Source organism: Arachis ipaensis, chromosome B9, assembly GCF_059453495.1.
Source record: "Arachis ipaensis isolate K30076 ecotype BB chromosome B9, ASM5945349v1, whole genome shotgun sequence".
Classification (NCBI taxonomy): Eukaryota; Viridiplantae; Streptophyta; class Magnoliopsida; order Fabales; family Fabaceae; genus Arachis; species Arachis ipaensis.
Window position 1 is genome coordinate 146,048,762 of NC_142444.1, and position 25,223 is coordinate 146,073,984.

Here is a 25,223-nt window from a genome sequence, read left to right on the forward strand (position 1 = left end):
CAAGTAATTGAGCATGATTAGAGTCAGAAGTTAATTTAAAATTTTTTTATTATGAATTCTTAATGATAAAATATGAACAAATTATTATGTGAAATGGCAAATTTTTAAATTTTATTAATTTAAAAATTATTAAATTTGAATATTTGAAATTGTATATTGAATTTTTAATGATTTTATTATATATTTAATTAAACTGTTCAACCATGGTTCGACCTCGATTGGACCACTAAATCTAACTGGTTCAATGACCGGTTCGATTCTCGCAACCTTGCTTAAAACACGTTTCATCACCACTGCCGTGAACTCGTCGTCTCTGCCCTCGTCAGGTAGTAGGTGGCATCGCCACCGGCAGTGACAGAGGGTGCCGTTGTCATCTCTGGAAGGTTTGTTTGACCCTCTTCTCCTCGATCTTCTTCTCCTCTACGTCGCGCGAAGGTCTCGGAGCTCTTGGCGATGCCGTCGCAAATGATTGCCCGGTCTCGAACAGTTGCTCGTAGCCTTGTTTTCGTCGGTCGCGAATGGTTGCTCGATCCTCTTCAAGCGCGTCCTCTCCTCTGTGAAATCTCTACCCGAAGCCTCGTCGGGAATCTCTGTTCGGGGCCTCGCCGTCGCAAAGTGATCCTCTTTTGAGCTCACTCTGTCACCACCGTTCCTGCCTCTCCATGTCTCCTGTAACCTACTACTTCTTCAGTTTCAATTTCTAATATTCTGACTTCTGAGTTGAGTTTGTGTACTAGATTTTGAGTTTGAATTCTATTCTGAGTTTGATTGTTGCTTATTTGATTCTAAATTTAGTTTGGATGCTTAATTTGAATTTTTTTACTTAGTTTCTATGTTTTTGGATTTTTCTAGTTTTGGATATTTGAGTTTTCTATTTTTGGATTCTGAGTTCTTGTTGTTGAATATTTGATTGGAAGACTTTTGTTAAATACTTAATTAAAAGATTTTTGTTAAAATTTTGTGATTCTAAATTTTTTATTGCTGATGACTTAAATTGTGTATGTTTGTGATTAAAAATGATTATGTATTATATATATATATATATAAAAGCAGAATACCGTGCATTCGCACGGGTCATGTATATTTCTTTAGATTTAAAAGAAATAAGACCAATTTTAGGAAAATATCAGTGAAATAAAATAATATCAAATAATTTTTCTAACTTGAAATGCAATTTTATGCATCAAATATAATTTTTAAAAAATAATAAAGTATGAAAACATCGTAAAAAAAATATAAAAATATCAATTGACATAAATCTAATCATATAACAACTTTAACTTCTACTAAGAAGTTTAGCGTAATAAAAGTATAAAATGATATAGTTAATTTTTTAACAATATTTTAATAAATTCTCTACTTAAAAAATATTTATTGTATTTTATATCCAAACATAAAATTATTTTTTTCTAGTTTTAAAAAAAATCTGTTTTTAAAAGGATTAAAAAAAAAATAACCCACCCACCCCACTCGTTAACCCCCAGCAAGCCCTAGCTCCTTCCCAACCCAAAAATCCAACTTCCTGGACAGAACCGCCGCCGCCTTCCGTCTGTGTCGGCGTCTCCGTGGCCTCCTCCTTCTCCCTTCTCCGCGGCGTCTCCCCCTTCTAGCTCGGCACGTCGTCCTCTCCCAGGTGAAATCGCTGCTCGAGGCCTCCAGCTGGTGCGCCGTGGTGTCTCCGTCGTCTGGCCGTCGTGTCTTCGTCGTCTCGCCGTCGTCTTCCTGCTGTCAGTGAAAGGTTAGTGAAAGTGTGATTTACTAATTTCTGTTGATTTACTGGTTTGTGGTTGAATTTGTGATTTGTGATTTCCGATAATTATTTGTAATGCTGCTGTTGTTGTTACTTGTTATGCTGCTCAGTGTTACTTGTTATGCCGTCGTCAGTAACTGATCACTGATCAGTGTTAATTGTTATGCTGCTTAGTGGAATTTGTGATTAGTGACTTGTTAAGCTGTTGCTGTTGTTATGCACTTATGCTGCTGTTTTGTTATGATCAGTGTTTTGAATTTGGAATCTGAGTAAATGGAGTATGCTGTTTTTGAATTTTAATGGATAGATTTATTGATCTCTGGTAATGGATAATTTTTTATTGAATTTATCCTTTGAGAGCTACTGTTAGTGTGTGTTGCCTTATTAGGTTGTTGTGTTGTTTTTTAGATTTTGATAACTTATAAATTGATTAGGTCTGGCTGCTCTGTTCTGCTGCTGTTTTGTGTTTTGTGATATGCTGCTGGCGATGTGCTGCTTTGTGTTTCTATCTTGTTGTCCTTTGAATGCTGGAAATAGACTGCTTCTGCCTGGGCTGCGAAAATTAGAGCTTTTATTCTAGGATTTTTAATGGTATTGTGTTTGGAATATGAAGGATGAGCTTAAGAAGAAGTTTGCTAGAAACTATGATGTTAAGGACCCCCACACTGCGTTTTTGTTCAAGTTTCACACCCATTTTGGAGGGGACAAATTCACTAGTTTTGGTTTGATTTATAACTGTTGAGAATGCTAAGAAGTATGAGCCTAAGTACAGACTTATTAGCGTAAGATAACTCCATTTTTTGTTCTTCTGATGTGGTTTTTGTTCATAAGTGTAATTGCTATTGAATGAAAAACACTTTCATCCAATTAGGATGGATCTCTTTCAGTCTTTGTAAATTGTAAGGCTGGTACGTTAGTGCATACTAATATTAATCGTTACTGGATGAACTCTATGTATAATAATATAGTACTCCTTCAATTCTTGTCAGTGCTGTTTTTAACATAATGATAATATGTGTACTCCTTCATATTTGGAGTTTATATTTTTTTTAAAGATCTTAAGATTTTGGTTGATGATAATTTATGTATTCTTTAAATTTAGAAGATATTTTAAAGTTTATATTACTATAATTATGTTTTAAAGAGTTTATTTATAATTTATTTATTATTTTATTATAAATGGTTTTTCCGGTTGGACCACGGTTGAACCAGTTAGACCAGTGCACCAGTAAACCAGTGACTATAGCGGTTCGATGATCGGTCCGATTTTCAGAACTTTGATATTTTCAAAACCCAATCCAAACTCTTCTTTATTCAATCTCAAAAGAAATGGCAAGTATTTAGTTAAAAATATAAATTATACATTGAAAAAAAAAGTCAAAATAGAGGAAAACTTAAAACGAAAATTAATGGTGTATATCGGTCAACCTGTGATCTATCGATTGAACCAGTGATCTAGTAGTTTGACCAATTTGATCACCAGTTCGGTTCTGCCAACTATGCACGAGGGCCAAGGCTACAAGCAGAAGTAGGCAGCATCTCTGCTCGCTCATTCACGTCGTGGTCGTCTCATCATCGCTTCTATGAGTGGTGAGTTCCTACTTCCCTGTCTTCACTCCAGTGAGTTCAATCTTTAGCTTTTCTTTACATAATTAATTAATTTATTAATAGTAATTAGTTGATTTAGGTTTTTAAATTTTAGATAAGTAGAATTGGTTTTTAATTGGCTGATTTATTAGTTTTAAATTTAGGTTTTTAATCAGGTAGTTTATTAGATGATTTATTAGTTAGTTTTAACATTTATTATTTTAATTAGGTAGTTTATTGGCTGATTAAGTATTTAGTTTTGAAATTTAGGTTTTTCATTTGTTTGTTAATTGGTAGATTTAGTAGTTATTTTTTATTAGGTCTAACATTGCGTTTCTAGTAATGCTCTAGAATCCATTCATTATGCCTCATATTCAACTCTCGCCTTACAGTCCTTTTGGATAAGGATTTTGATTTTAATTATGCCTCAAATTCATTATACCTGTGTTGCTAAAATGATATTCACCATCATGTTTTAAGTTTTGGTTCTGTTCCAAATTCAGGTGTTATGCTGTTGATAAAATTTTCATTGGCACCCCAACCTAATGTTTTTTGTGTCTTTTTATCAATCATTAACTATATGCTCAATTTGGTATTTTAATTCTGAGTCTGGTGAAATATGACTGCAATTATTATTTTCTCCCACATTCATTAGGATTTTCTTAGCTATGTTGGCGACACTCGAGAGAAGGCCATCACAAGCTAAGTACCAAAAATAAGAAGCATCATTTTAAGCCATTGTGCTATTTCAAATCCGATCGCTCAAGTAAAGGACATGAACCTATTGTCAAGCTTCTTTAGACACCAAAACTCTCACCCTTTCACCCCTTTCCTCTTTCTCCAAAGAAGATGGAAGAAACCAATGATCTCTGCACAAACCCGTTTAGAAAACAGGGTTCGAGACACTCACCTTGATAACCTTGTAACCTGCATGTCCAAGTTCAGACTCATCCTTGGAATCCACACCTTCATGTCTTCCCGGAAGCGTGGAACCTTCGTTTCCCTGCAGCTCATGTCCCGCTGGAGGAACATCCTCGGACTCAACGTCCCTATTGGCTCCTTCCTCCGCAAGTACCCACACATTTTTGAGGTGTTCCTTCACCCTGTAAAGAAGAACCTGTGTTGCAGGGTCACAAGGAAAATGAAGGAGCTGGTCCTAATGGAACGTGTTGTTGTGAGGAACAATGAGTTGGAGGTTGTGAAGAGGGTGAAGAAGCTTCTGATGATGTCAGTGAATGGCACACTTCGTGTTCACGCTTTGAGGATGATTAAAAGGGAGCTTGGTTTGCCTGATGATTTCCGAGACTCAATTTTGGGAAAGCATAGTGATGAGTTCAGGTTGGTTGGCTTGGAGGTTGTGCAATTGGTTCGTGAAAATGGTGAATTTGGGGTTGTTGCTGAGGTTGAGAAATGGAGGAAAAAAGAATACACTGAAAAATGGTTGAGTGAGTTTGAGACCAAGTTTGCATTCCCAATTAACCTCCCAACAGGTTTCAAGATTGAGAAAGGATTTAGAGAGAGATTGAAGAATTGGCAGAGGCTTCCTTATACTAAGCCTTATGAGAGCAAAGAGGCCATAAGGGTTAGAAACTCGGGCAGTATTGATCGGTATGAGAAGAGAGCTGTTGCGGTTCTTCACGAGCTTTTGAGCATGACTGTCGAGAAGATGGTTCATGTTGATAATTTGGTGCATTTTCGCAGAGATTTCGTAATCGAGGTTAATTTGCGCGAGTTGTTGCTGAAGCACCCTGGGATATTCTACATATCCACAAAGGGAAAAACTCAGACTGTTATTCTTAGGGAGGCGTATAGGAAGGGGAGTTTGATTGAGCCTAATCCTGTTTACACTACTCGGAGGAACATGTTGGAGCTTGTGTTGTTGCGGCATAGGAAGACAAAACAAATGGTAGATTTTGATGAACCGAGTAAAGGGGGTAATAGTGTGGTATGTAAAGCGGATGGAGGAGTTAAAAGAGAAGGAGATTGGGTGATTCCATTCTTGGAGAGTTGTGAGGAGAAGAGGTCATTTTGATATTATGGACTATGGAGAAGGTTGCAGAGGCTATGTGAGAATTTTTTGCATGATTAGTGATTTCATGATTAATGGACCAAAATCATTCAGGTGTGGATAAGGAGGTAGTTTCTTGCTGCAAAATGGTTAGTTCTTAGTTGTATCCTAATGTAAACTTTTTATTCTGCTTTTGTTGTTCTGTTTATGTGCCTATGCACTTTAAACATCCTAATGCATCTAAAAGAGGTTTAAATACAAATGGTGTAAACTCATATATGATTTATAAAAGGACAATCTTTGTGTAGTTGACTGCCCCTAGTGGAAAAAGGTGGTTGTTGCTGCTGCTGCTTCCGAGCAATGTCCTTATGGGAGACTGGGAAGAAACAACTAACTATCATGAATGCTTGTTCATCCACATTTCCCTCCAAGGAGCTGACCCTTTCTGCGTGAAGGTATGAGTTTATTATTCAATGTCATGATAGCAATGGCCATCAAAGGGTTGTATAATATTGCTGCCAGTGCCTTCTGATGAGATTAATGTTTCTGTATTTTTCAGCAGCCATAATTCTACTAGTCACCGCTGGCTTGATCTGTTTCTAACTTTTTCTTCTTGTGGAAATTTGATTAGCTTTCGGATTTGGGTCAAATGATGCTTCCATCAAGGGAGGCTGCCAGACGAAGCTATGAAGGAACCAATTTCTTTTCCGAGTGGGATGGCAAGGATATATATGACAAGCCCGTTGTGCGTGCAAGGACCATGACTAAGGTTTGATGCTGGTCTCTTGCGACTACCTTTCCTTTATGACTAGTTTTATTATGAATATTATAATTTAGAAGTGTCGTGGTGTTGGGGGAGTTTGTTCTCGTCTCTTATTAGAGATTTATGTAAATTATAATTATTACCATTACCAATTATCCTAATATAATTATGTTAAGTGCATAGTAGATCAATCATAAAAAATTCATCATAGTTGAAATTGTTTATAATTTAAAATGGCCCAACTGTAACCAAAAGAAATAGTCTAGCTTTAGTTTGTGGCATTTATTCATTACCACCTCAACTAAAAGCACTTCAGTATTGACTTCCCCCCCATATGGGATCTCATCATTGATGGTATTGCATCACCACCTAACACACGGGTCTTTCAAAATAAAAGATTTTGAATGTCTCAGCTGACATTCATTTTAAGTTTCCAGAAAATGACTTGGAAGGAACTCCGTTCATATCGAGGGAATTAGCATCAACTCTAGAAACCACCATCACTGCACGTCTGCATACATCTTCAAATCCCGATTTATGCTTGGTCCAATTGGTGAATGCTATTTACACTTTCACAACTTCATAAAACGGGTCTTGTTTCATTGTGATGGTTGCTATTTTGAGATTGGGTGTCTATTGAGCGCTCTAAAAAGTCCTCTGTCTCTGCATGCATCAAAATTGGAAGAGACTGTCATACTGGGAGAGAAACTTGATGTGTTTTATAAAAGGTAAAGTTGTTAGTAATTTATAAATAAAATAAAGATTTAGATGTGCGTATATACTAACCTGGTAGCAACTGTTTAGAATTTAGGATTATTTAATTTATAGATGAAAGTAATTACCACATAAATCCGAGATAATACTCAATTTGGTCCTGAACTTGCATGCAAGTTTCAATTTAGTCTCTAAAGTTTCAATTGCCTTTATTTAGTCCCGAAACTTTATGAACATAACTCATGTTAGTCCTTGAAACAATTTTCAACGTACAAACGTTAACGGAACACTGTCGTGAACAGCCGGATGCCACACTAAACTTTGTGAAATGATGTCGTTTTAGTTTTGACACTCAAATAACCCAAAAACAACATCGTAAATGGTGTTTATTAAAATTTTACCTGACAAAGTAAGTGATACGATACTGTTTGAGTTATTTAAATGCCAAAACCAAAACTGCATCATTTTACAAGTTTTTACGTGACATCTTATAGTCTATAACAGCGCTCTATTAACGTTTTTATACTAAAAATCGTTTCAGGGACTAATATGAAGCACGTTTATAAACTTTGGGGACTAAATAGAGACTCGCGTATAAGTTCAAGGATCAAATTGAGTATTAACTCCATAAATCCTATTGAAAATCTAAATGGTATACATTAACTTCTTTTGGTTTGTTTTCTTCATTATAAGTGTTTATTCTGGTACGACGTTACAGATGTGCATAGCATATGAGGCTCGGTTTCATGAAATTGATTGAAATCTGGTTCAGCATGTTAAAGCTAGAAATTAGAGTATCATGGGTAAGTCAAAAAAATGAGTTGTCAAAATCCTAAGCACCCTTATGTAGATTACCATTTCAAATGCGCTTGGTGGTCGGTAGTCAGTTTGACAATAGTCCCTTAGGTTATGCTAATATTTATATATTAAAATACAAAAATATTATATAAGTTGGTGGGTCATGTTAATGTGCGAAAAGGGGAAATTATCTCCAATGAAATTTTCTAAATTTTTTACTCCTACACAAAATGATTATACCTTCCTAGTTCCTACTACTACCATTCTTCTCTGCATCAGGCTCATCATTTTAAACTCTATAATTATTCCTAGCTGCAAGCCCAAGATATCAGACTATATTTGTAGAATTGTAGCTTTGGTGAGATACATTTCCTTGCATACGAATTAAGCCTAGTTGTTGTGGTTTATTACCTGGACAATAATTATAATAATAAAAAGTAAATTAATAAAAAAAAGTTGAAAAAACATTGTATCATCTGTGGTGGCATACTCCAAATTTGATACTATAAATTGCTTTTCGAAATTTGTTGTATATTTGGAGTAAAGATCTATTGTCACTTTTGGACATAGGTGTTCTTGGAGAATAAAAATCCTAAGGTTTGTTACCCGTTATTGGCTCTCTCTTATCATTACCAAACCAAGAGCATCATTTGATAAATGTCACGACGGACCTACATACACAACATTAAAACATAAAAAGCCAATTCTGAAATTGCCCTTGCTCAGAGTACATATGACCATATGACCAAAAGTCCAAAACCCCCTGAGAGTTCCTTCCACCTTGCCCTTGTGACGTGTCTGCTTCTCGTATCCATGCAATCTCCCTCTCCACAGGTGTTTTTAACTTTTTATACCAAGGAAGCATTCTTATTATTTCATTGCCACCATGCTTATTAAACCTCACCCACCCGTATTGATTCCTAATTAATTTTCCCAACTACCATATCCATCAAAATAAACCTTTCATATTTGGATGTGGGTTATATGGATTATGAATACAAATTCAACTTACCTAGTGAACAGGGATAAGTTCATGACTTGGGATTTTGTTTATAACTGTGTTATGCTTGATTAGAATGAGATTAATATGCATGCCTATTTGTGGGACTTCAAATTATTATGGCACTATTTACTGCGCCAGAAGAAAGACTGATTGAAAAAATCTTGCAATAAAATGTAAATAGCACATGTTCCATACTAATTATGTGCTTGCAATATGCATTTGCAATTATGATTGTTGTCTTGAGAAAATGAGAAAGGAAAGGTTGTCTGTTTCTTGCATAATGGTAGCAGAAAGTGTTGATATTTATGGTGACAATCAAATCTGGTTCATACATATTCCACTCAGTTTTCAATTTTTAATGGAATCAATTGTTCCAATGCAACCATTCTTGTTACTACCATGTATTGCATAATGGTCTTTGAGAAATTGATGCTATAATGCATTTGATTTTGCAGGTCCACACAATAATGCTCATGAAAACCATTTAAATAATGAGCAGATTATGCTTGCTTAAGCATTGGGTAAGTACGACATGATACTGTGTTATACTTAAGTTACAGTCCAAGCTTTTTTTTTTTTTCATTTTCAATTTTCATGATGTAGAGGTAAAAGCTTCATAATAAAGTTTGAAGGTCCATTCAAATGAATTTAGCTCAGGACATGAAGTTTTTGGTAAACTTTCTTAATAAAGCTAGTTAGCTGTTAAAAGTATCCCTAGACTTCTTTGGACTTCAATTTTAGCAAAGCTAGTTTTTCTTTTCTTATCTTTGGTTTTGGAAAAGGGCAACAAAAATTCTTTTTTATTGATTTCAAATTGATTTGATTATGACTTATGAGAATATTCCTATTATTCTATTAACTTTAGGATTTGTGTTTGATGGATTTAATTAAGTTTTCCTTCCCATATGTAGGTTTTGAAAAGAGAAATTGATATAGTTCAGCTTCAGTAGATGGTATGCTTGTTGCCTGTTTAGAGCCCATGCCTGCTTACAAAAAGAAGCGATTTTTTCCCTTTTAATTTCAGAGTCTAATATGGATGAAGAATATTACATGCAATCTTACACTAAATTTGAAATTCTGTTAAATATCGGGAGTTGTTCATAGAGATGTTAAACCTGGAAATTTGCTCTTTTCTCGAAAACTAAGCAAGGATTACCTCATTATTTCAACCTTGCCATGGTTAGGTTGCTTCTCTTGCTACACTGTTTCTTATATTCAATTAGAGTAAAATATTTTCTACATATAATCTGATTATTTTTTGTTGCATTCTATCTAGGATTTAAAGTAGAAGTACAACAGTAAAAATAAGCTTGTCATTAATATTGGCAATATGTACATTAATGTATTCTGAAATTTAAAAATTAATAATGTTATGTGAAATTTATCGAATCCAACCCTTTTAACTTTTGGTTATTAACTGCTGGTCATGTCATTACTCCTAGAGTATGTAGTGGAGAATGCCTTTTTTTTTTTTATCATTCTTTATCTTTGCTACTTACATTCGGGTCACCTTATGTGTAACTTTCAGATTACCAAAAAGATTTTCTTTATGAAAAGCACCAGTAAGTATATTATCCCATTATGCATCCCAATGAAAACTAAAGTGAATATGTTTTATTAATGTCATCTTTTTATTGGTATACGTCTAAAAGATAAATACACATTGTCACTCTAACTATATTTCTATGTTAGTTGAATGGTAGTCTTGGAATCATATATTTCTAAAAGGTTCATTAAATGGTAGTCTTAGACACATATTTTCAATCTAGTTAAGATAAAGTTATGCATTTAGTTTACCCACTAAATTTAGTTATTAAATAGTAATGTTTGTAGTTAAAAAAAAACTGTAGTAACTCTTTTTCCTTCCTCATATAATGCATTGTAAAACTAAGTATGCTGCGCTCAAATATTTATTTGCATTTTGAGTATAATACAAAAACAATTTTCATAAGTGACAATTTTACTTTATGATCTGTTTTGATATTCATTTTAAATTAGTTATTCAAATTGAGGATTTCAGAGTCCATTTGTTATTTGTGATGTTGTCATGGTATCTATTTTAATCTAAAAATAAATTGACTTTACATTATCCGCTTATGGATCCTTACCATAGAACTTCATATCTCAACTAATTTACTTTTAAAATAGTATAAAAGAATTCTTACAGCATGATTTGTAACAAAGTACATCTTATAATTTCATCGACTGGCATTACATGGTCCCAACGAAATTTTTATAGTCACACCGTGTAAATAGATATGCTATTTCATTTTTAGACATTTTTTGTTCAACCTGAACTGGTCTAGATCTAAATATGACTATTTTTTTGTTGTTGTGTTCATGATAAGCTTCTGGTCATTTAACTTAAAAAGTATTCCCAACACCTTACTTGTGATACTTCCCAATAACATCTTACTGGACACGGCAAATAGAGATAGTTGACCCTAAACAATACAATGGGACATAATTGCTAGCAACTTTTTCATTATTAAAAAATAGTATCCCTTTAATCTAATTTACTTTTTATTATAGTCATTAATCAATTTGTAAACTTAGCCTATGCACATTGAAATCTGATCATATCACCAATTTGGTCGAGTGTATGAACCATCAAATAATCACATTTTATAGAGCCTGCATAACATTCGTTAGCATATAGATCTTTTTAAATTGTTAGACTCAAATGCAACTGTCTAGTGGGTGCAACAAACCTCCCATAATGGCTTTGTGTCTTCTAATGGAATGAGTATTGACCCGTTCTTATTTCAATTTTAAAACTATCACCAATTTGTATGCTATATTCCTTGTTCCCTAACCAATTTATATGCCTAATTTGTATCCATATTAGAATTACAATACACAAATTTTCATGACTTTTTATACAGTGTTTTGACAAAACTATTTTTCCATGGAAGTTTTCACTGTTTAATTTTTTTTTATAGTGTTCTGACATCTATAATAGTGGTTCGAACCCTGTAATTTCAATTTTTAAAATTTGGGGTTCTGTAAATCCCTTTTTAAATAACTGATGCTATCAACCTTTTTTGTGTTTTGAAAAAACTTCACTTTTTGCTACGTGCCAATTGCTTGATTCAATATGAATATGCATAAGAACTCTTATAATGAGAATATTATTGGAGTTAACAAATCTTACGTCTTTCAATGTTAAAACTTTTACCAATTAGTATGCTGATCTTCCTGTTCCCTCATCGAATAGGCATATACCTCATTTGTATCCATGAAGCAATTCATAATAGATGACACATTTTTTTGACTTTTTATACTATGTTCTGAAAAATTACTTTTCCATGAAAGTTTCCATTGCTTGCTTCCTTACATATATGGATGGAAACTTGTCATATTCCCTCGATTAGGGTTCTAATACCTTTGATATTTTTACTGGATTTTTTAATGTGATGTTTTATTGTCTTTGTTTAATATATCAACATGTATAATGGCGGTTCAAACCCTCGGATTTCAAAATTTGAGGACTCTTACGTCTTTCAATGTTAAAACTTTTACTAATTAGTATGCTGACGACCTTGTTAACTCACCGAGTAGGCATATATACCTCATTTGTACCGATCAAGCAATCCATAATTGATGACAGAATTTCTTGACTTTTTATACAATGTTCTGAAAAACTACTTTTCCATGAATGTTTCTTACTTCAATATATACGGGGTAGGAAACATGTCGTATTGCCTCAATTAGGGTTCTATTACCTTTGGCTTTGATATTTGTGATGGATTCTCTAGTGTGATTTGTTTTATTGTCTATCTTTGTTTAGAATATCAGCATCTATAATGGCGACTCAAACCTTGGAATTTCAAATTTTGAATTTTGTCTGTCTATCCATACCAAATAACTGATGCTGCCAACTTTTGGTGGTGTGTTCTAAAGAGCTTCCAATTTTCGCTAAGTGCCAAATGCTTGCTTCAATATATTTAGGTATAAAAAACCAATACCTTAAACATCTTTCATGAATTCTCTATTTTGGAATCATTTTATTTTCTGCAAAATATAACCTTACTCAAATGTCAAATCCCAACTTGAAACTAATAAATAAAATTTTCAAATTGTTAGGGGCTTGTCCATCCATTACACTTCGTGGCTTGAAGTCAATTTTTTATGATATATTCTGACAAAATGTTTATCAATTTCTTTCTGGGGTAATCTCATAAAACTATAAACCTTTAATTCAAAAGCTCAACATGCAATTTCTTTTTGCTACCATATTCTTAGTCTCATAAGTTGAATTTATCAATGTTGAGCCATTAACTCCCAACTTGTCAATCAGGGTTTAGGGTTTACTCCTTTACCTCGTCTTTATATTATGGTCTCATGATGAATTGAACCTGTACATATTCACTTTTTTGTTTGATGCCTACTATATTGCTTTATTATTCGGAAATGCCTATTCTTGGTTGAGAGACTGAGTTAATTCAAGAATTACTCTTGTATGTGCAGATGTTTTTAATCTCGCTTTTTTAATAGTTTAGAGTTTCCAATTAGGTTTCTACGATTTACAGACAATTTCAATGATTTTCTCATAATTTGAAATATTTATAATCAAATCCTTATATTATATCAAAATATCCAAACAGAAAAAAGATTTGTCATTGATGTAGGAATTCTACTTCACAAGTTTTAAACTATTAAATTCTTATTTTATTTTTATTTGTTATTTTATTTTTTCTTCTAAAAACAATTTATGTTCACTACAAAAAAATAAGTTTTTCGTTACGCTTTTAAAGTTGCCAAAAAGTGCAAATAAGCGTGCCAATAGTTTTTCGCTACGGTTTTTTAGCTATCGGCACGTTTTTAGAAGGGTTGCATTTGCAAGTGTCGATTGCTCTATCGTCATGCTTTTGTCGATCTATCGGCACGCTTTTGTTTTTTGCCACGCTTTCATCTATTGGCACACTTAAAAATATGGTTGTATGTATAACCGTCGAAAAGTGGACATACAGTCACTTTTAACACATGCCAAAAAATGGATATACAGAAACCCTCTTAAAGCATGCCAAAAAGTGAAAATATGTCGTTACACTTTTAAAACACGGCTTAATACTTTTCAAATATAAAAAAAAAATAGAAAATAAAATAGAAATTAATAAGTTAATCTTTAAAATAAAATAGAATACTAAAAAATTAATCTTCCATAATTTATATGAATTATGTACATAATAAAATATGGATGAAACATTTAAGAAAAAATAAATTCAATTTCTAAAATAAACATTTAAAATTACAATTCTATATTAGAAAAAAACTAATCTAATTCCTAGACAATATCCGGACTTTTCAGCAAAAATTAGTAGCCTTGCAACCTTTGTTGTAAAGAAAGCCTTTTCTTCCTTTTTCCATGATCTATTTTTCCAGCAGAACTCGAGTAAGAGAGCTATATGATTTGAGGATCCTTCAGCATAGAGGATGTTCAAATCCGAGGGTTCATAATCAGCCCTCAATATCTTAACAGCCTAGACATATGCAGAAAATAAAAGAATAAGTTCAAAACAATGAACTATCCAAGAATAAGTTTAAAACAATTTGGGCTGAGATGAGAAAATAAAAGTGACAACTTTATCAACATTTTGCCATAAAACACCACTAAAGCTTCCATCAGATAGGAACCACTTACATATACTCATTACAATGACTATAATAAATTTTACATTTATACAGAAAGTGATGAAATACATTCTACCAGTTATCAATGTAAACTGTGGCAGCATAGATACGCACGCATTAGTTGTCAGTTTTGCGCTGCTTGGCTTCCTTTTTCTGCTGCAGTTCACCCTACAAATGTCATTGTACAGTCCGTTAAATGGAAAAGACACCAACATGGAATTTTAACTGTTAATACTTCCATACATTAATGCAAAATTCAAGAATAATTACTCGGATTTACCAATTTTAGCTTCAAATCGGAGATAGTTTGCTGTTTCTGATGAGCAAAAAACTTCAATGACTGAAACAATAGAACACAGACCACTCTAAATGAAAGAGGGAATCCAAACAATGGGAAAGGAAAACATATAAAGTATTTGGATGTGAATTTCCAATGAAAACAAGGAGATTAATGACATGCTAAAGAAAGAAAACTTACTCCGAGTCTCTGCATTTCAAGAGATCTTTGCAATGCTTTTCTTTTGGTTAGGAGATTTTTTGCTACCTTTTCTGAAGGCCTTTTATAGTTTTTACCACGGTAGATAATGATTGCATGCCCCTCTTTGAGTTTGTCAACTGAAACCAAGATTCCACCACTCTCAGTCTCCAGCATTTTCGCAGTGTATATGACCCGACTGATTAGTCTCTGCTTTGTGATGACCTTTACAACTTCTCTGTGTTTCCAGTGCTGGTGTAGGCCTTCCAATACACCATCAAAGATTCCACGCCTACCTGTATTTGTTTAGCATAAATTTTTTCTTACCGAAAAAATACAAGCTTTTTGGCGAAAAGAGACAGATGCAGATGGAATTTCGTTACCAAGCACTAAGAGACCACTCATCTTCAATCCTATCTTTCGGAAACATTGTCTCTCCTCATCAGTCATGATTTCTACGTCTGCATCCTTCTCTGCAGGAGTCCATGCAGCATCTAACTTTGCTAGTTCCTCTGTTGATCTCTCTATTTTCTTGCTAATCTGCAGAATCAATAAGTTTATTATAGAAGTTCCAGTAGATAAATGCAAAAGGAAAGAAAGTTAACAAAATGAGTCTCACAATCAAAGCTTTGCGCTGTTGCTCTTTCAATTGCCTCTCCAATCTATATATTTCTGCTTCCAGTTGAACATTTAAATCTGCATTGCCATTTTTTACATCCTCAAGCTTCGTTTGGATTTCCTCAAATTCTGTTAAACTTCCACTTGTACTTGTTTCTTGTTGTGCATAATCACTAGAAGAAACGGCTTCATTTGCTCTCATCCGTGCAACTTCTTCAAAAAGTTGGCAACTTTTAAGTTCCAATTCTCTCTCTTCCACCAAAGATGCAACATTGCTAGGAAGGAAATCGTTTCCCCTGTAGAGAATTATGTAATACTTGTTACGCAGCAACGTAACTCCCCCGGTTAGAAGCTGCATTGCAGATATCAAAGTTATACACATTTGTTTCTCATACAAAACAATTAATATACAAAATGTAAAAGGATAGTCCAGTGCCCCTTCCACCACTATCAAATACTAGGCATATATAGAAGCTAATCATGAAATTATTGTTTTTTTTTAAGTTGGTGCAAGGGATGATTTTAGCTAAATTGAATTATTACAGCCCTTACCATTATATTGAGCAAGTTCACAAGAGAGAACAACCAAAGTGATCAGTTTTTCCCCAAAAGCAAGTCAGTATAATCAATATATAAGACCAAACTCCATGAAACACAGATAGCCTTATATGCATAATATCAATGACACAAGCTCAACATATACCTATTTAGTCTATGATGTCTTGAAACTTGCATATACTGAACAATAGATTGTCTATCAAACTTGCCTTTAGTTCATTGGCCATCAATTCATTTTCAGTATTTGGAACTCCAAACTTGATAGCAATTTTTGCAATAAGACTCTTCTCCCACAACTTTAGGATAGCAGCAGCTAAGCCTTGAAGTCTTCTGTTCCTTCCTTCATAGTTCATATTAAACACACAAAATGATTTAATTGACTTTATGGATAAAGCGATAACCATGAAAGTATTTTTGAATATAGCTTTATTTTCTTTCTGAGAGCTAATATTGGTTGACAGCCAACTTATGATTTTCAATTTTTCATATACATGTATTGATTCGATTCATCAATCTTCAAGCAATTACTTCTTATTACAGAGACTGCTTTTCTATGTATGATTAGTTAATATAATAGCATCAACAACTAATGTATTTAGGTGGTCTATCAAAATTGACATCAACGAGGTGGCTTGATTAAGAACCTAAGTCATATGATAGAACATAGCTCCTCACACTGTTGAATAATTTTCATGCATAGCAAAATAAATCATTGACCAGAAACCACCAACATCCAGGAGCATACCAAGGACAAAATGGACTGGCAAAGGTTTAGCAAGCTTCCTGAAGAATGTTAACTCATAATCAGTAATTTTTGCACTTGAATAAGGTGGACACAGCCTAAATGGAGGCTTAAATCCAGGAACCACTTCTGGAAGTAGATCAGCATCTATTGGAAGTGGCTTGGGATACCACCAATCAACAAACCGAGGTCCCAAGTCATCCAATAATCTATCAGTCTCCCTCTCATACAATGATCCACTGCAATGCACTTCTTGAATGCAAGTTGATGTGGAAGCATTATTGTTACCATTCCGGCTTGGCATGTCACTAGTATTGTTGGATTTAACTGACTCCACCATGTTTGTTTCATAAGGACTTTTAGTTTGTCCATGAATATAGCGAAGATAAACCTTTGGAGAACTTCTAGAAGTCAACTGATAATTGCATCCTCGGTATACAACATGAGTATCCTTCCTACTCCAAACAACCAAACCACCAGTCTTCATCTATCCACACAGAGCAAACACTAATGTAGCCATCAGATAACATGGATGCACAACAATGACAAAATGAACCATACACAATACATAATGGAAATAATTATCCAAAAGTGAAACACGACTCATTAATACTAGAAGATTCATACAATTACTACACATATAAGAGATATTTCCTGCTTTCATATAGCAATGCTATAGCACATTCCCTTGAAATATCAGAAGTCAGTAATTACTTGCAAGTCAAACTTGCTCACATCAATTTCCGTTCTTGAACATCTATAAGTATACTAGGAAAATCCTTGGTTCAACTCTTCAACTCTCAAAATTGGAAATTCTACTAAACTAAACATTGCCTAACCAAGAAAAGAAAAAAACTTCAGAAGCAGGGAGCTTAGCCAAGATTACCCATCTTTTCCATCATTATCAGTCAGTCAAGCAAAACATGTTAACACAATGTTTCTAACATCCAGCAATATGATCATTGCAATCAATTTAACATGGAAGACTGGATATTCTACTATAAGATTTAAAAATTATACTTCATATACAAGTAAAGACCACATTTAAGGACAAGGGCCTAACCTCAACAATTTCTCGAGCTCTATCCATATTCTTGCATAAGGGGATGTCAAATTTAAGCATGGCAAGCTCATTGTTCCTCCAAGTCCTTTTGATTTCATCCACAACGTCTTGTGTAACACCAAGTTTCTTAACCTTCACCCAAATTCTCATCTTTGCAGCCTCACTCCTAAGCCTCTTAAGAAGCACTTCATCAAGAGCCAAATCAGCAGCAGTCACGGGCTTTTCCTTCTTCAACCTTGCAAACAAAACACTCTTCTCATCCTTCTCCCATGGCATTCTCCTCTTACTCCTCCTAACCTGCTCCTCATCATCATCGCCATTCTCCTCCAATTTACCAAAATACCCATCAAAGTTTTTATCTTTTGCTGAAGAATCCATCACAGAAACATTCCTCTCCCAAGGCATTCTCTCCTTGCTCCTAACCATAACATTCTCCTCCAATTTCTCCAAATACCCTCCAAAGCTTTCTTCTTTTGCAGAAGAACTCAATTGGGTCTCAGCTGAATTACGATTTCTCCTAAGTCTCTCAATCCTTCTGGCGATTCTCTTCATGACCTTCTTCCCTCTGACCTCTTTCCCATGGAGGGCCTTATCAACACACTCAGATTCTTCTTCTTCTTTATCCATGTGGCGCTTGCTGAGCCTCTTGTTTTTGGGCTTAGAGAGGTCAAGGACATCATGAGGTTGGAGAAGAAGGGGACCCTTCATCCATGGAGGTGTTGGAGCTTTGACTTTGATGGTGATGGAGGAAGCATCATAATGAGAATTGTTGGGGTCTTTGGGTATTGGAATGGAATTGGGATGGTGATGGTGATGCTGATTCTGATTGTTGTTGTTGAATGAAGAGGAAATGCAAGTGTAAGAGTATGAATGCGTTGATGAGTTGAGAGATAGATGAGGATGAAGTGAAAGGAAGAACATGATTCAGTGTTAGCAAGTTTTCTGTCACAACAGCGCCATGGAATAGAAGTGAGCCCAAGATTTTTATTTCGAGTAAAACCAAGTTCTGAAAACCAAACCAGTAATCAAACTATTCTAGTTATTGGTTTACTGATCCAACTGATTCAACTGTTGGTTCAACCAAAAAACTGTTTTATAATAAAATAATAAATAAAATATAAATAAATATACTAAAACATAATTATAGGCTGATATAAATGTTCAAATATCATCCAAATTTAAAACCCTACATCAACCAAAATCTTATAAGATTTTTAAAGTATAAACTCAAAAGTCAAAATTTTCATATATTTGAGTTAATTCAATTTATATTCTGATAGGACTAGCAATAGTAGAATGATCAAGCTTTATTGATACACCGGGAGGGCCAATTAGCTCACCGTAGAAGGTTCTACACAACTGGAACTACCAGCTCAGAGAGAGAGAGATTCTCTCCAACTTCTAACAGAATTCACAACAGAAAAACTATATTCTCTCAACTAACTATAACCTAGCTATTTATAACAACCTATCAGCCAGCTGGATATCCTAACAACTCCTAAAACACTTCTACTTGACCTTTACTTACCTCTCCTTTTGTAACATACTCCAAACCTGTTAGTAGTAGGCGCCTCTCTATCAATACTCCCCCCTTGGACAACCACCTTGTCCTCAAGGTGGAGCTCCGGAAAGGTGGCCCGCAATGTCACCGCTCGCTCCCAGCTGTCCTCACAAGGAGATAGGCCCACCCAGCGCACCAAATACTCCAAGGCCCCATCCTCTGCGGTTCGCGATGCCACAATCTGGGATGGCTGCATCACCAGCTCACCATCCTCAGCCAGCCCTGGTGGAAGCGTCTGTACCTGCTGCTGCGGCGGGACAGCCTTTTTCAACTTTCTAACATGGAAGACCGGGTGAAGTCTGCACCCTTGAGGCATGGCTAACCTGTATGCCACTGCCCCTATCCTCTCAACCACTTCAAACGGTCCATAGTACCGAGGGCTTAGCTTTTCATTGACCCTCCGCGCTAGTGTCCGCATCCGATAAGGTTGCATTTTCAAATAAACCCACTCACCCGGCTTGAACTCGACATCCCTTCGATGCCTATCCGCTGCTGAGCCTGCACCAAGTGCATCTTCAACTCTGCCAACACCGCATCCCTGGCTGCAGTCAATGCTGCCACCTCCTCAACATGCGATGGAAACGTCTCTCCTCGGAAAAGAATAGGTGCCGGCACCCCATAAAGTGCTTGAAATGGAGTTGTTTGGGCTGAGGCATTGTAGGAGGTATTAAACCAAAACTCCGCCCATGGTAGCCACTCCAACCATTTCTTCGGGTAGCCCCCCACAAAGCACCGCAAATAAGTCTCCAAACAGCGATTCACCACCTCGGTTTGGCCATCGGGTTGTGGATGAAATGTCGTGCTGTACTTCAATTTTGTCGCTGCTGCTTGGAACAGTTCGGACCAAAACTTACTCATGAACACCCTATCCCTATCCGATATGATTGACTTGGGGAACCCGTGTAGTTTAACTACCTCTTTAATAAAGGCTAGTGCCACCTCCTTGGCTGAAAATGGATGGGCTAAGGGGATAAAGTGAGCATATTTAGTTAACCGATCGACCACTACTAGGATAGTGTCCATGCCTTTGGATTTTGGCAATGCCGCCACAAAATCCATCGTAACGTGCTCCCAAACTCGCTCCGGAACTGGTAGTGGCTGCAACAGCCCTGCCGGTTTCATCGCTGCATGCTTGTTTTGCTGGCAAGTGTGGCAGCCCGCAACGTAATCCCTGATCCGTTGCCTCATGCCGCGCCAATGAACCGCTGCTGTCAGCCGCTTATAGGTTCGAAAGAAGCCTGAATGTCCACCCGCCCCGCTGTCATGGGACTCAGCCAGCAAAAGTGGGATCTGAGAAGAATTTGCATGCAACACTGCTCTCCCTTGATAAAACAGCCGACCCTTGTGTAGGGAATACCCCGGATAATCATCCAGCCCTTGCTGCAGGGCGACCACAATCTTTTGTAGCTCTTGGTCGTGAGCCACCTCCTCTTCCACCGTTTCCCAGAGGTTCATATGTACTACTGAAATTGCCCTTGCCATCATTTGCCGTGACCACGCATCTGCTGCCTTATTCTCAAGGCCTGGCCGGTATCGGATCTCAAAATCCAAGCCTAGCAATTTAGTGGTCCATTTCAAGTAAGTTGGGTCCATGAGTCGCTGGTCCGTGAGGAACTTCAGACTTCGCTGATCTGTGAGAACAATAAAATGGCGACCCAACAAGTAATGCCGCCACTTTTGGACAGCGAAGACAATGGCCATCAACTCCCTCTCATATGCAGATTTTTGTCGGGCCCTTGGAGATAGTGCTTGGCTTAGGAATGCTATTGGTCTGCCTTGCTGGGACAGCACCGCACCCAACCCCTCACTCGATGGATCCGTTTCCAAAACAAAGTCTTGATTGAAATCCGGAACTGCTAGAGTCGGTAGGTCTGCCATCAGCCTCTTCAATCTCTCGAAAGCCTCCTGTGCCTTGTCATTCCATTCAAACACATTTCGCTTTGTCAACTCCGTTAACGGCTTGGCGATTACCCCATATCCTTGCACAAACCGCCTATAGTAGCCAGTAAGGCCCAAGAATCCCCCCGTAAAGCTCGCTGGTCCGTAGGCACCGGCCACTCTAGCATCGCTGTGGTTTTGTTAGGATCCACCGAGACCCCTTGTGCCGAGATAATGTGGCCCAAGTACTCCACTGAGCTCACTGCGAATGTGCATTTCTTCTCATTCAACACCAGCTGGTTCTCCACTAAAATGTGGAAAACTTGTTGGAGATGAAGGGCATGGCTAGCCATATCTTGACTGTAGATGAGGATATCATCGAAAAAGACTAGGACAAATTTCCGCAATAGAGGCTTAAGAATGTCATTCATCAAGGCTTGGAAGGAGCTAGGGGCGTTGGTCAAGCCGAAGGGCATGGCTAGAAACTCATAATGGCCCTCATGAGTGCGGAAGACGGTCTTGTGGATGTCTTGGTCCCTCATCAGAATTTGGTGGTACCCCGATTTTAAATCCAGCTTAGAGAAAACTGCAGCTCCCGCCAATTCATCGAGTAGCTCATCAATGACGGGAATAGGAAATTTATCCGGCACCGTAATACCATTTAACGCCCTATAATCGACACAAAATCTCCAGCTGCCGTCCTTTTTCTTTATCAACAATATCGAACTCTCGTAGGGGTTGGAGCTTGGCCGAATTATCCCTGAGGCCAGCATTTCTCGTACCATTAGTTCAATTACTGCTTTCTGATGGTGCGGGTAACGATAAGGTCTTATATTCGGAACTGAAGCTCCTTCTATAAGTGGAATGGCATGATCATGGCAACGATGTGGTGGCAGCCCTGGTAGTGTCTGAAACACCTTAGCATGGGAAGCTAACACTGATTCGATTACCTGCGGCACCTGCGATACCGTAGCCGCTTGCAAGGCCATGGGCCACAGCTGGACCATAAATCCTTCTCCCCCTTCCTGAATGGATAAAACTGCAGATTGAAGGTGCATACCTCCATAGCACAGCTCCGGGTCCCCCTGCAATGTAACCATGCTGTCCCCATTCCGAAATCGAAGGCGTGATTTTTTGAAGTTTGCGAGAACGTCTCCCAACTTATCTAGCCACGCTAGTCCCAAGACAAATTCCGCTTCGTCAGTTGGGAAGATGAAGAAGTCTTCCTTGATTGCCACTTCCTTGAATTGGAGCGTGACACCCAACCACCTTCCCTGTCCCCCTTTATTGGTACTGTCCGCTACCCTGACCTGGAACTTAGGGGTGTTGTCAATTCTCAGGCCCAACTCGGTGATAATCTCTGGTGTCGCGAAGTTGTCCGAAGCTCCACAATCTATGAGAACGCGTACACGGCGGCCATTTACCTCTGCCCAGGCTTTGATTGACTTGTGATGTCCACTCAAGCTCATGAATTTGAGCTCCAATTGTCCCTGTTCCCCTGTTTTCGGGACTACCTCATGCTGTAACCAATCCGCTTCAAAGTCTGGCTCCATGATTAAAAGCTTGAACTCTCTATTCTGCAGTTGTGATCTGCAGTGTATGGTTCGTCACAGAGGAAGCATTCCCCCTTGGCCCGCTTAGCTCTATATTCCTCGTTGCTGAGATGTCTCAATCCGCGCCGTCGCAAGGGATCCATCGTCGACTCCACGCTGTTGCTTGCTGCAGAGTTGGACGCTGTAGCAGGGTGCACCGCTTTGGCGGCGGTTGAATTGGCAACGGCGAAGTTTGGAGCCATTGATTTACCGCGTCCCGATACCCCTCGCAAGGCAGCGTTGCGGTTTTCGACCTTCTAAGCCAGTTCCATTAACTCGTCCACTGACTGGTATGGGAAAAGTTTACATTCTTCCCCCACTTCTGGTTTCAGCCCGTTCAAGAAGAGATCGATCAGCAATTCTGGCGCAATTCCGCGGAGGGGCCGCGCGTGAAGCACGAACTGGTCAACATAGTCCCGCACTGAGTTCGTCTGTTTCATCTTCAGCAGCGCTTGATAAGGGCTCTGTAACCATTCCGGTTGAAAATGCCGTAGCAGCGCCGCACTGAAAAACCGCCACTGCAGCACCGGCGCCGTCGCCTCCCACCACCTGAACCACGTGAATGTCCTTCCTTCCATTGCAAAGGTGGCGACCGTGAGCCATTCCTCCTCTGGCACTGTGCGCAGCAAGAAGAATTGCTCCATGCGTTCAACCCAAACCACCACGTCGTCTCCGCGGAAGATCAGAAGTTCCAGCTTTCGCCATTGCTCCGGCGCACCGCGGCTTCCGGCCGATGAGCCTGCGGCCAGGTGCGATCCCGGTGAACCACGCTCATTCCGATTAGGTGCGCGATTTTCGAACGCATCTATTCGGGAATCGAAGCGCTGTAGCGTCTCCTGCATCGATCGGAACATCTCCTCCATGCGCGATTCAATTGTGTCAAATCGTGACTCCATTTTCCTCGATCTCGATTGCACCATTCAACGTCGGGATCCTCAAGCTCCTGATACCAGTTGATAGGACTAGCAATAGCAGAATGATCAAGCTTTATTGATACACCGGGAGGGCCAATTAGCTCACCCTAGAAGGTTCTACACAGCTGGAACTACCAGCCCAGAGAGAGAGAGAGATTCTCTCCAACTTCTAACAGAATTCACAACAGAAAAACTATATTCTCTCAACTAACTATAACCTAGCTATTTATAACAACCTATCAGCCAGCTGGATATCCTAACAACTCCTAAAACACTTTCTACTTGACCTCTACTTACCTCTCCTTTTGTAACATAGTCCAAACCTGTTAGTAGTAGGCGCCTCTCTATCATATTCCTTCATTGAATTAAAAGGCTGATCATGATCAATTTACTTCTTTGCTGACAAAAAAGTGAAAAAACTGATCATAATTTTAATAAAGATTACATTTTTAGCATAATTTACTTCTTCTCTGACAACCTTTAACAAACTTTATAAAGAATGGAAGATTAATAAAGTTTTTAGCTCTTCACAATTTTAGCAAGATTTCAGCACAATGTTAACAAAGATTACCCTGTAAGCTAAAATAAACTAATCATTCAATGATTCAATCCAAAGCAAGAAAACAGAGGAGTGAGGACAATACACTACAGAAAACGAAAACACAGGACTAAAATCAACTAATCATTCAATAATTCAAATTTCAATTTGGGTAGCACAAGCAGAACTGAAGAACAGAAAACAAAAGAACCATGAACAGTGAACGAATAATTAAAAAATAAAAATGAAGACATTGCCTTCATTCTGAGCAGTCTGAGCAGAGGGGCAGAAGCACGAGGAAGAGCAGACGGGTTGAACTGTTGGAGAGGGGTTGGACGACGGAGAGGCTTTGGACTGTTCGAGACTTCGACCACGAGCTCGAGGAAGACGAAGACCACTGACGGCGAGCAGTGACGCTCCGATTGTTGAATGAGGAAGAACTGAAGAAGCGCGGACAAACTGGTGCCTGAGCGCCACGGACGGCGGCAGCGGTGGGGGAGACCATGTAACCTAGGGTTTCTCTCTGATTTGGGGAGGAAAACTGGAAAAGCTTCGTTTGAGTGGATGAGACGGACTGAGGGAGAAGGGGTAGCCGGGTAGGGGCTCGAAGTCTCCTTCTTCTTTTTCTTTTTAAATTATAACAACGCAAACAACGTCCTTTTATTCAAACCGGCCATGTCCCGGTTCAAACCAACCGGCAAATTCAGTGATTCGTAAGCGGTATGATCATTGCCGGTTTTGAATGATAAAGCGAACTATTTGCCTATTCGATTTGCAGTTGGATTGGTTTAACCGACCAATTTGATTCGATTTTCCGTAAAGATTAATCTCTACATATAAGTGTTTGCATTTACAAGCTTTACAAGTCTGAACGAAACTTACCTATTAAACGTGCTACTTATATTACGCGCCTTTTTAAAAGAATTTTAAATCAATTCAGATCAATTAACGCACAAATATATAACTTCCATTTTTCAAAAGATTTCGTTTCTTTTTTCGAGTTTCTTGCCAAATTTGTTGGATCTCC

The 25,223-nt window shown here is 37.6% G+C and overlaps 3 protein-coding genes across 19 annotated transcripts; 1 reads left to right on the plus strand and 2 right to left on the minus strand.

Annotated features, from left to right (window-relative positions):
- Positions 1 to 1,450: 1,450 nt before the first annotated feature.
- On the plus strand, positions 1,451 to 13,072 carry LOC107617421 (protein ROOT PRIMORDIUM DEFECTIVE 1-like). Of its 16 annotated transcripts, none has more exons than XM_088498305.1 (8): positions 1,451 to 1,738; positions 3,234 to 3,340; positions 3,993 to 5,494; positions 5,654 to 5,800; positions 5,977 to 6,836; positions 7,541 to 8,796; positions 9,079 to 9,144; positions 9,227 to 12,250. In XM_088498305.1, the coding sequence occupies exon 3, from the start codon at positions 4,113 to 4,115 to the stop codon at positions 5,367 to 5,369; it is 1,257 nt and encodes a 418-aa protein (XP_088354431.1). In that variant the 5' UTR covers positions 1,451 to 1,738; positions 3,234 to 3,340; positions 3,993 to 4,112; the 3' UTR covers positions 5,370 to 5,494; positions 5,654 to 5,800; positions 5,977 to 6,836; positions 7,541 to 8,796; positions 9,079 to 9,144; positions 9,227 to 12,250. The 16 variants fall into 16 exon arrangements, with proteins under 16 accessions (XP_088354431.1, XP_088354432.1, XP_020966193.1 ...); XM_088498306.1 differs by having other exon boundaries at positions 9,535 to 12,250; XM_021110534.2 differs by lacking the exon at positions 7,541 to 8,796 and having other exon boundaries at positions 5,977 to 6,114; positions 6,546 to 6,836; positions 9,535 to 12,250.
- A 695-nt stretch (positions 13,073 to 13,767) lies between these two features.
- LOC107617420 (chloroplastic group IIA intron splicing facilitator CRS1, chloroplastic) lies at positions 13,768 to 24,832 on the minus strand. 2 transcript variants are annotated; one of them, XM_016319179.3, is made up of 10 exons: positions 24,454 to 24,832; positions 17,714 to 18,655; positions 16,654 to 17,137; positions 16,118 to 16,248; positions 15,352 to 15,702; positions 15,116 to 15,272; positions 14,736 to 15,028; positions 14,538 to 14,597; positions 14,334 to 14,425; positions 13,768 to 14,106 (listed from the first exon to the last, which is right to left on the minus strand). In XM_016319179.3, the coding sequence occupies exons 2-9, from the start codon at positions 18,632 to 18,634 to the stop codon at positions 14,375 to 14,377; spliced, it is 2,448 nt and encodes an 815-aa protein (XP_016174665.1). In that variant the 5' UTR covers positions 18,635 to 18,655; positions 24,454 to 24,832; the 3' UTR covers positions 13,768 to 14,106; positions 14,334 to 14,374. The 2 variants fall into 2 exon arrangements, with proteins under 2 accessions (XP_016174665.1, XP_016174666.1); XM_016319180.3 differs by lacking the exon at positions 24,454 to 24,832 and having other exon boundaries at positions 14,372 to 14,425; positions 17,714 to 18,638.
- LOC148546687 (uncharacterized) lies at positions 18,892 to 19,692 on the minus strand. Its single transcript, XM_088499304.1, has 2 exons — positions 19,242 to 19,692; positions 18,892 to 18,899 (listed from the first exon to the last, which is right to left on the minus strand). The coding sequence occupies exons 1-2, from the start codon at positions 19,690 to 19,692 to the stop codon at positions 18,892 to 18,894; spliced, it is 459 nt and encodes a 152-aa protein (XP_088355430.1).
- Positions 24,833 to 25,223: the final 391 nt, after the last annotated feature.

Bases quoted from the DNA above. Each gene is read 5' to 3' on its own strand.
- LOC107617421 (XM_088498308.1), top strand. From the start codon at position 4,113: ATGAACCTATTGTCAAGCTTCTTTAGACACCAAAACTCTCACCCTTTC.
- LOC107617420 (XM_016319179.3), bottom strand. From the start codon at position 18,634: ATGTTCTTCCTTTCACTTCATCCTCATCTATCTCTCAACTCATCAACG. The intron at 16,249-16,653 runs GTATGCTCCTGG...TGAACTATGAAG, and splicing joins GCCAGTCCATTTTGTCCTTG to GAAGGAACAGAAGACTTCAA. The intron at 15,029-15,115 runs GTAACGAAATTC...AAACAAATACAG, and splicing joins GAGTGGTCTCTTAGTGCTTG to GTAGGCGTGGAATCTTTGAT.
- LOC148546687 (XM_088499304.1), bottom strand. From the start codon at position 19,692: ATGCGGACACTAGCGCGGAGGGTCAATGAAAAGCTAAGCCCTCGGTAC.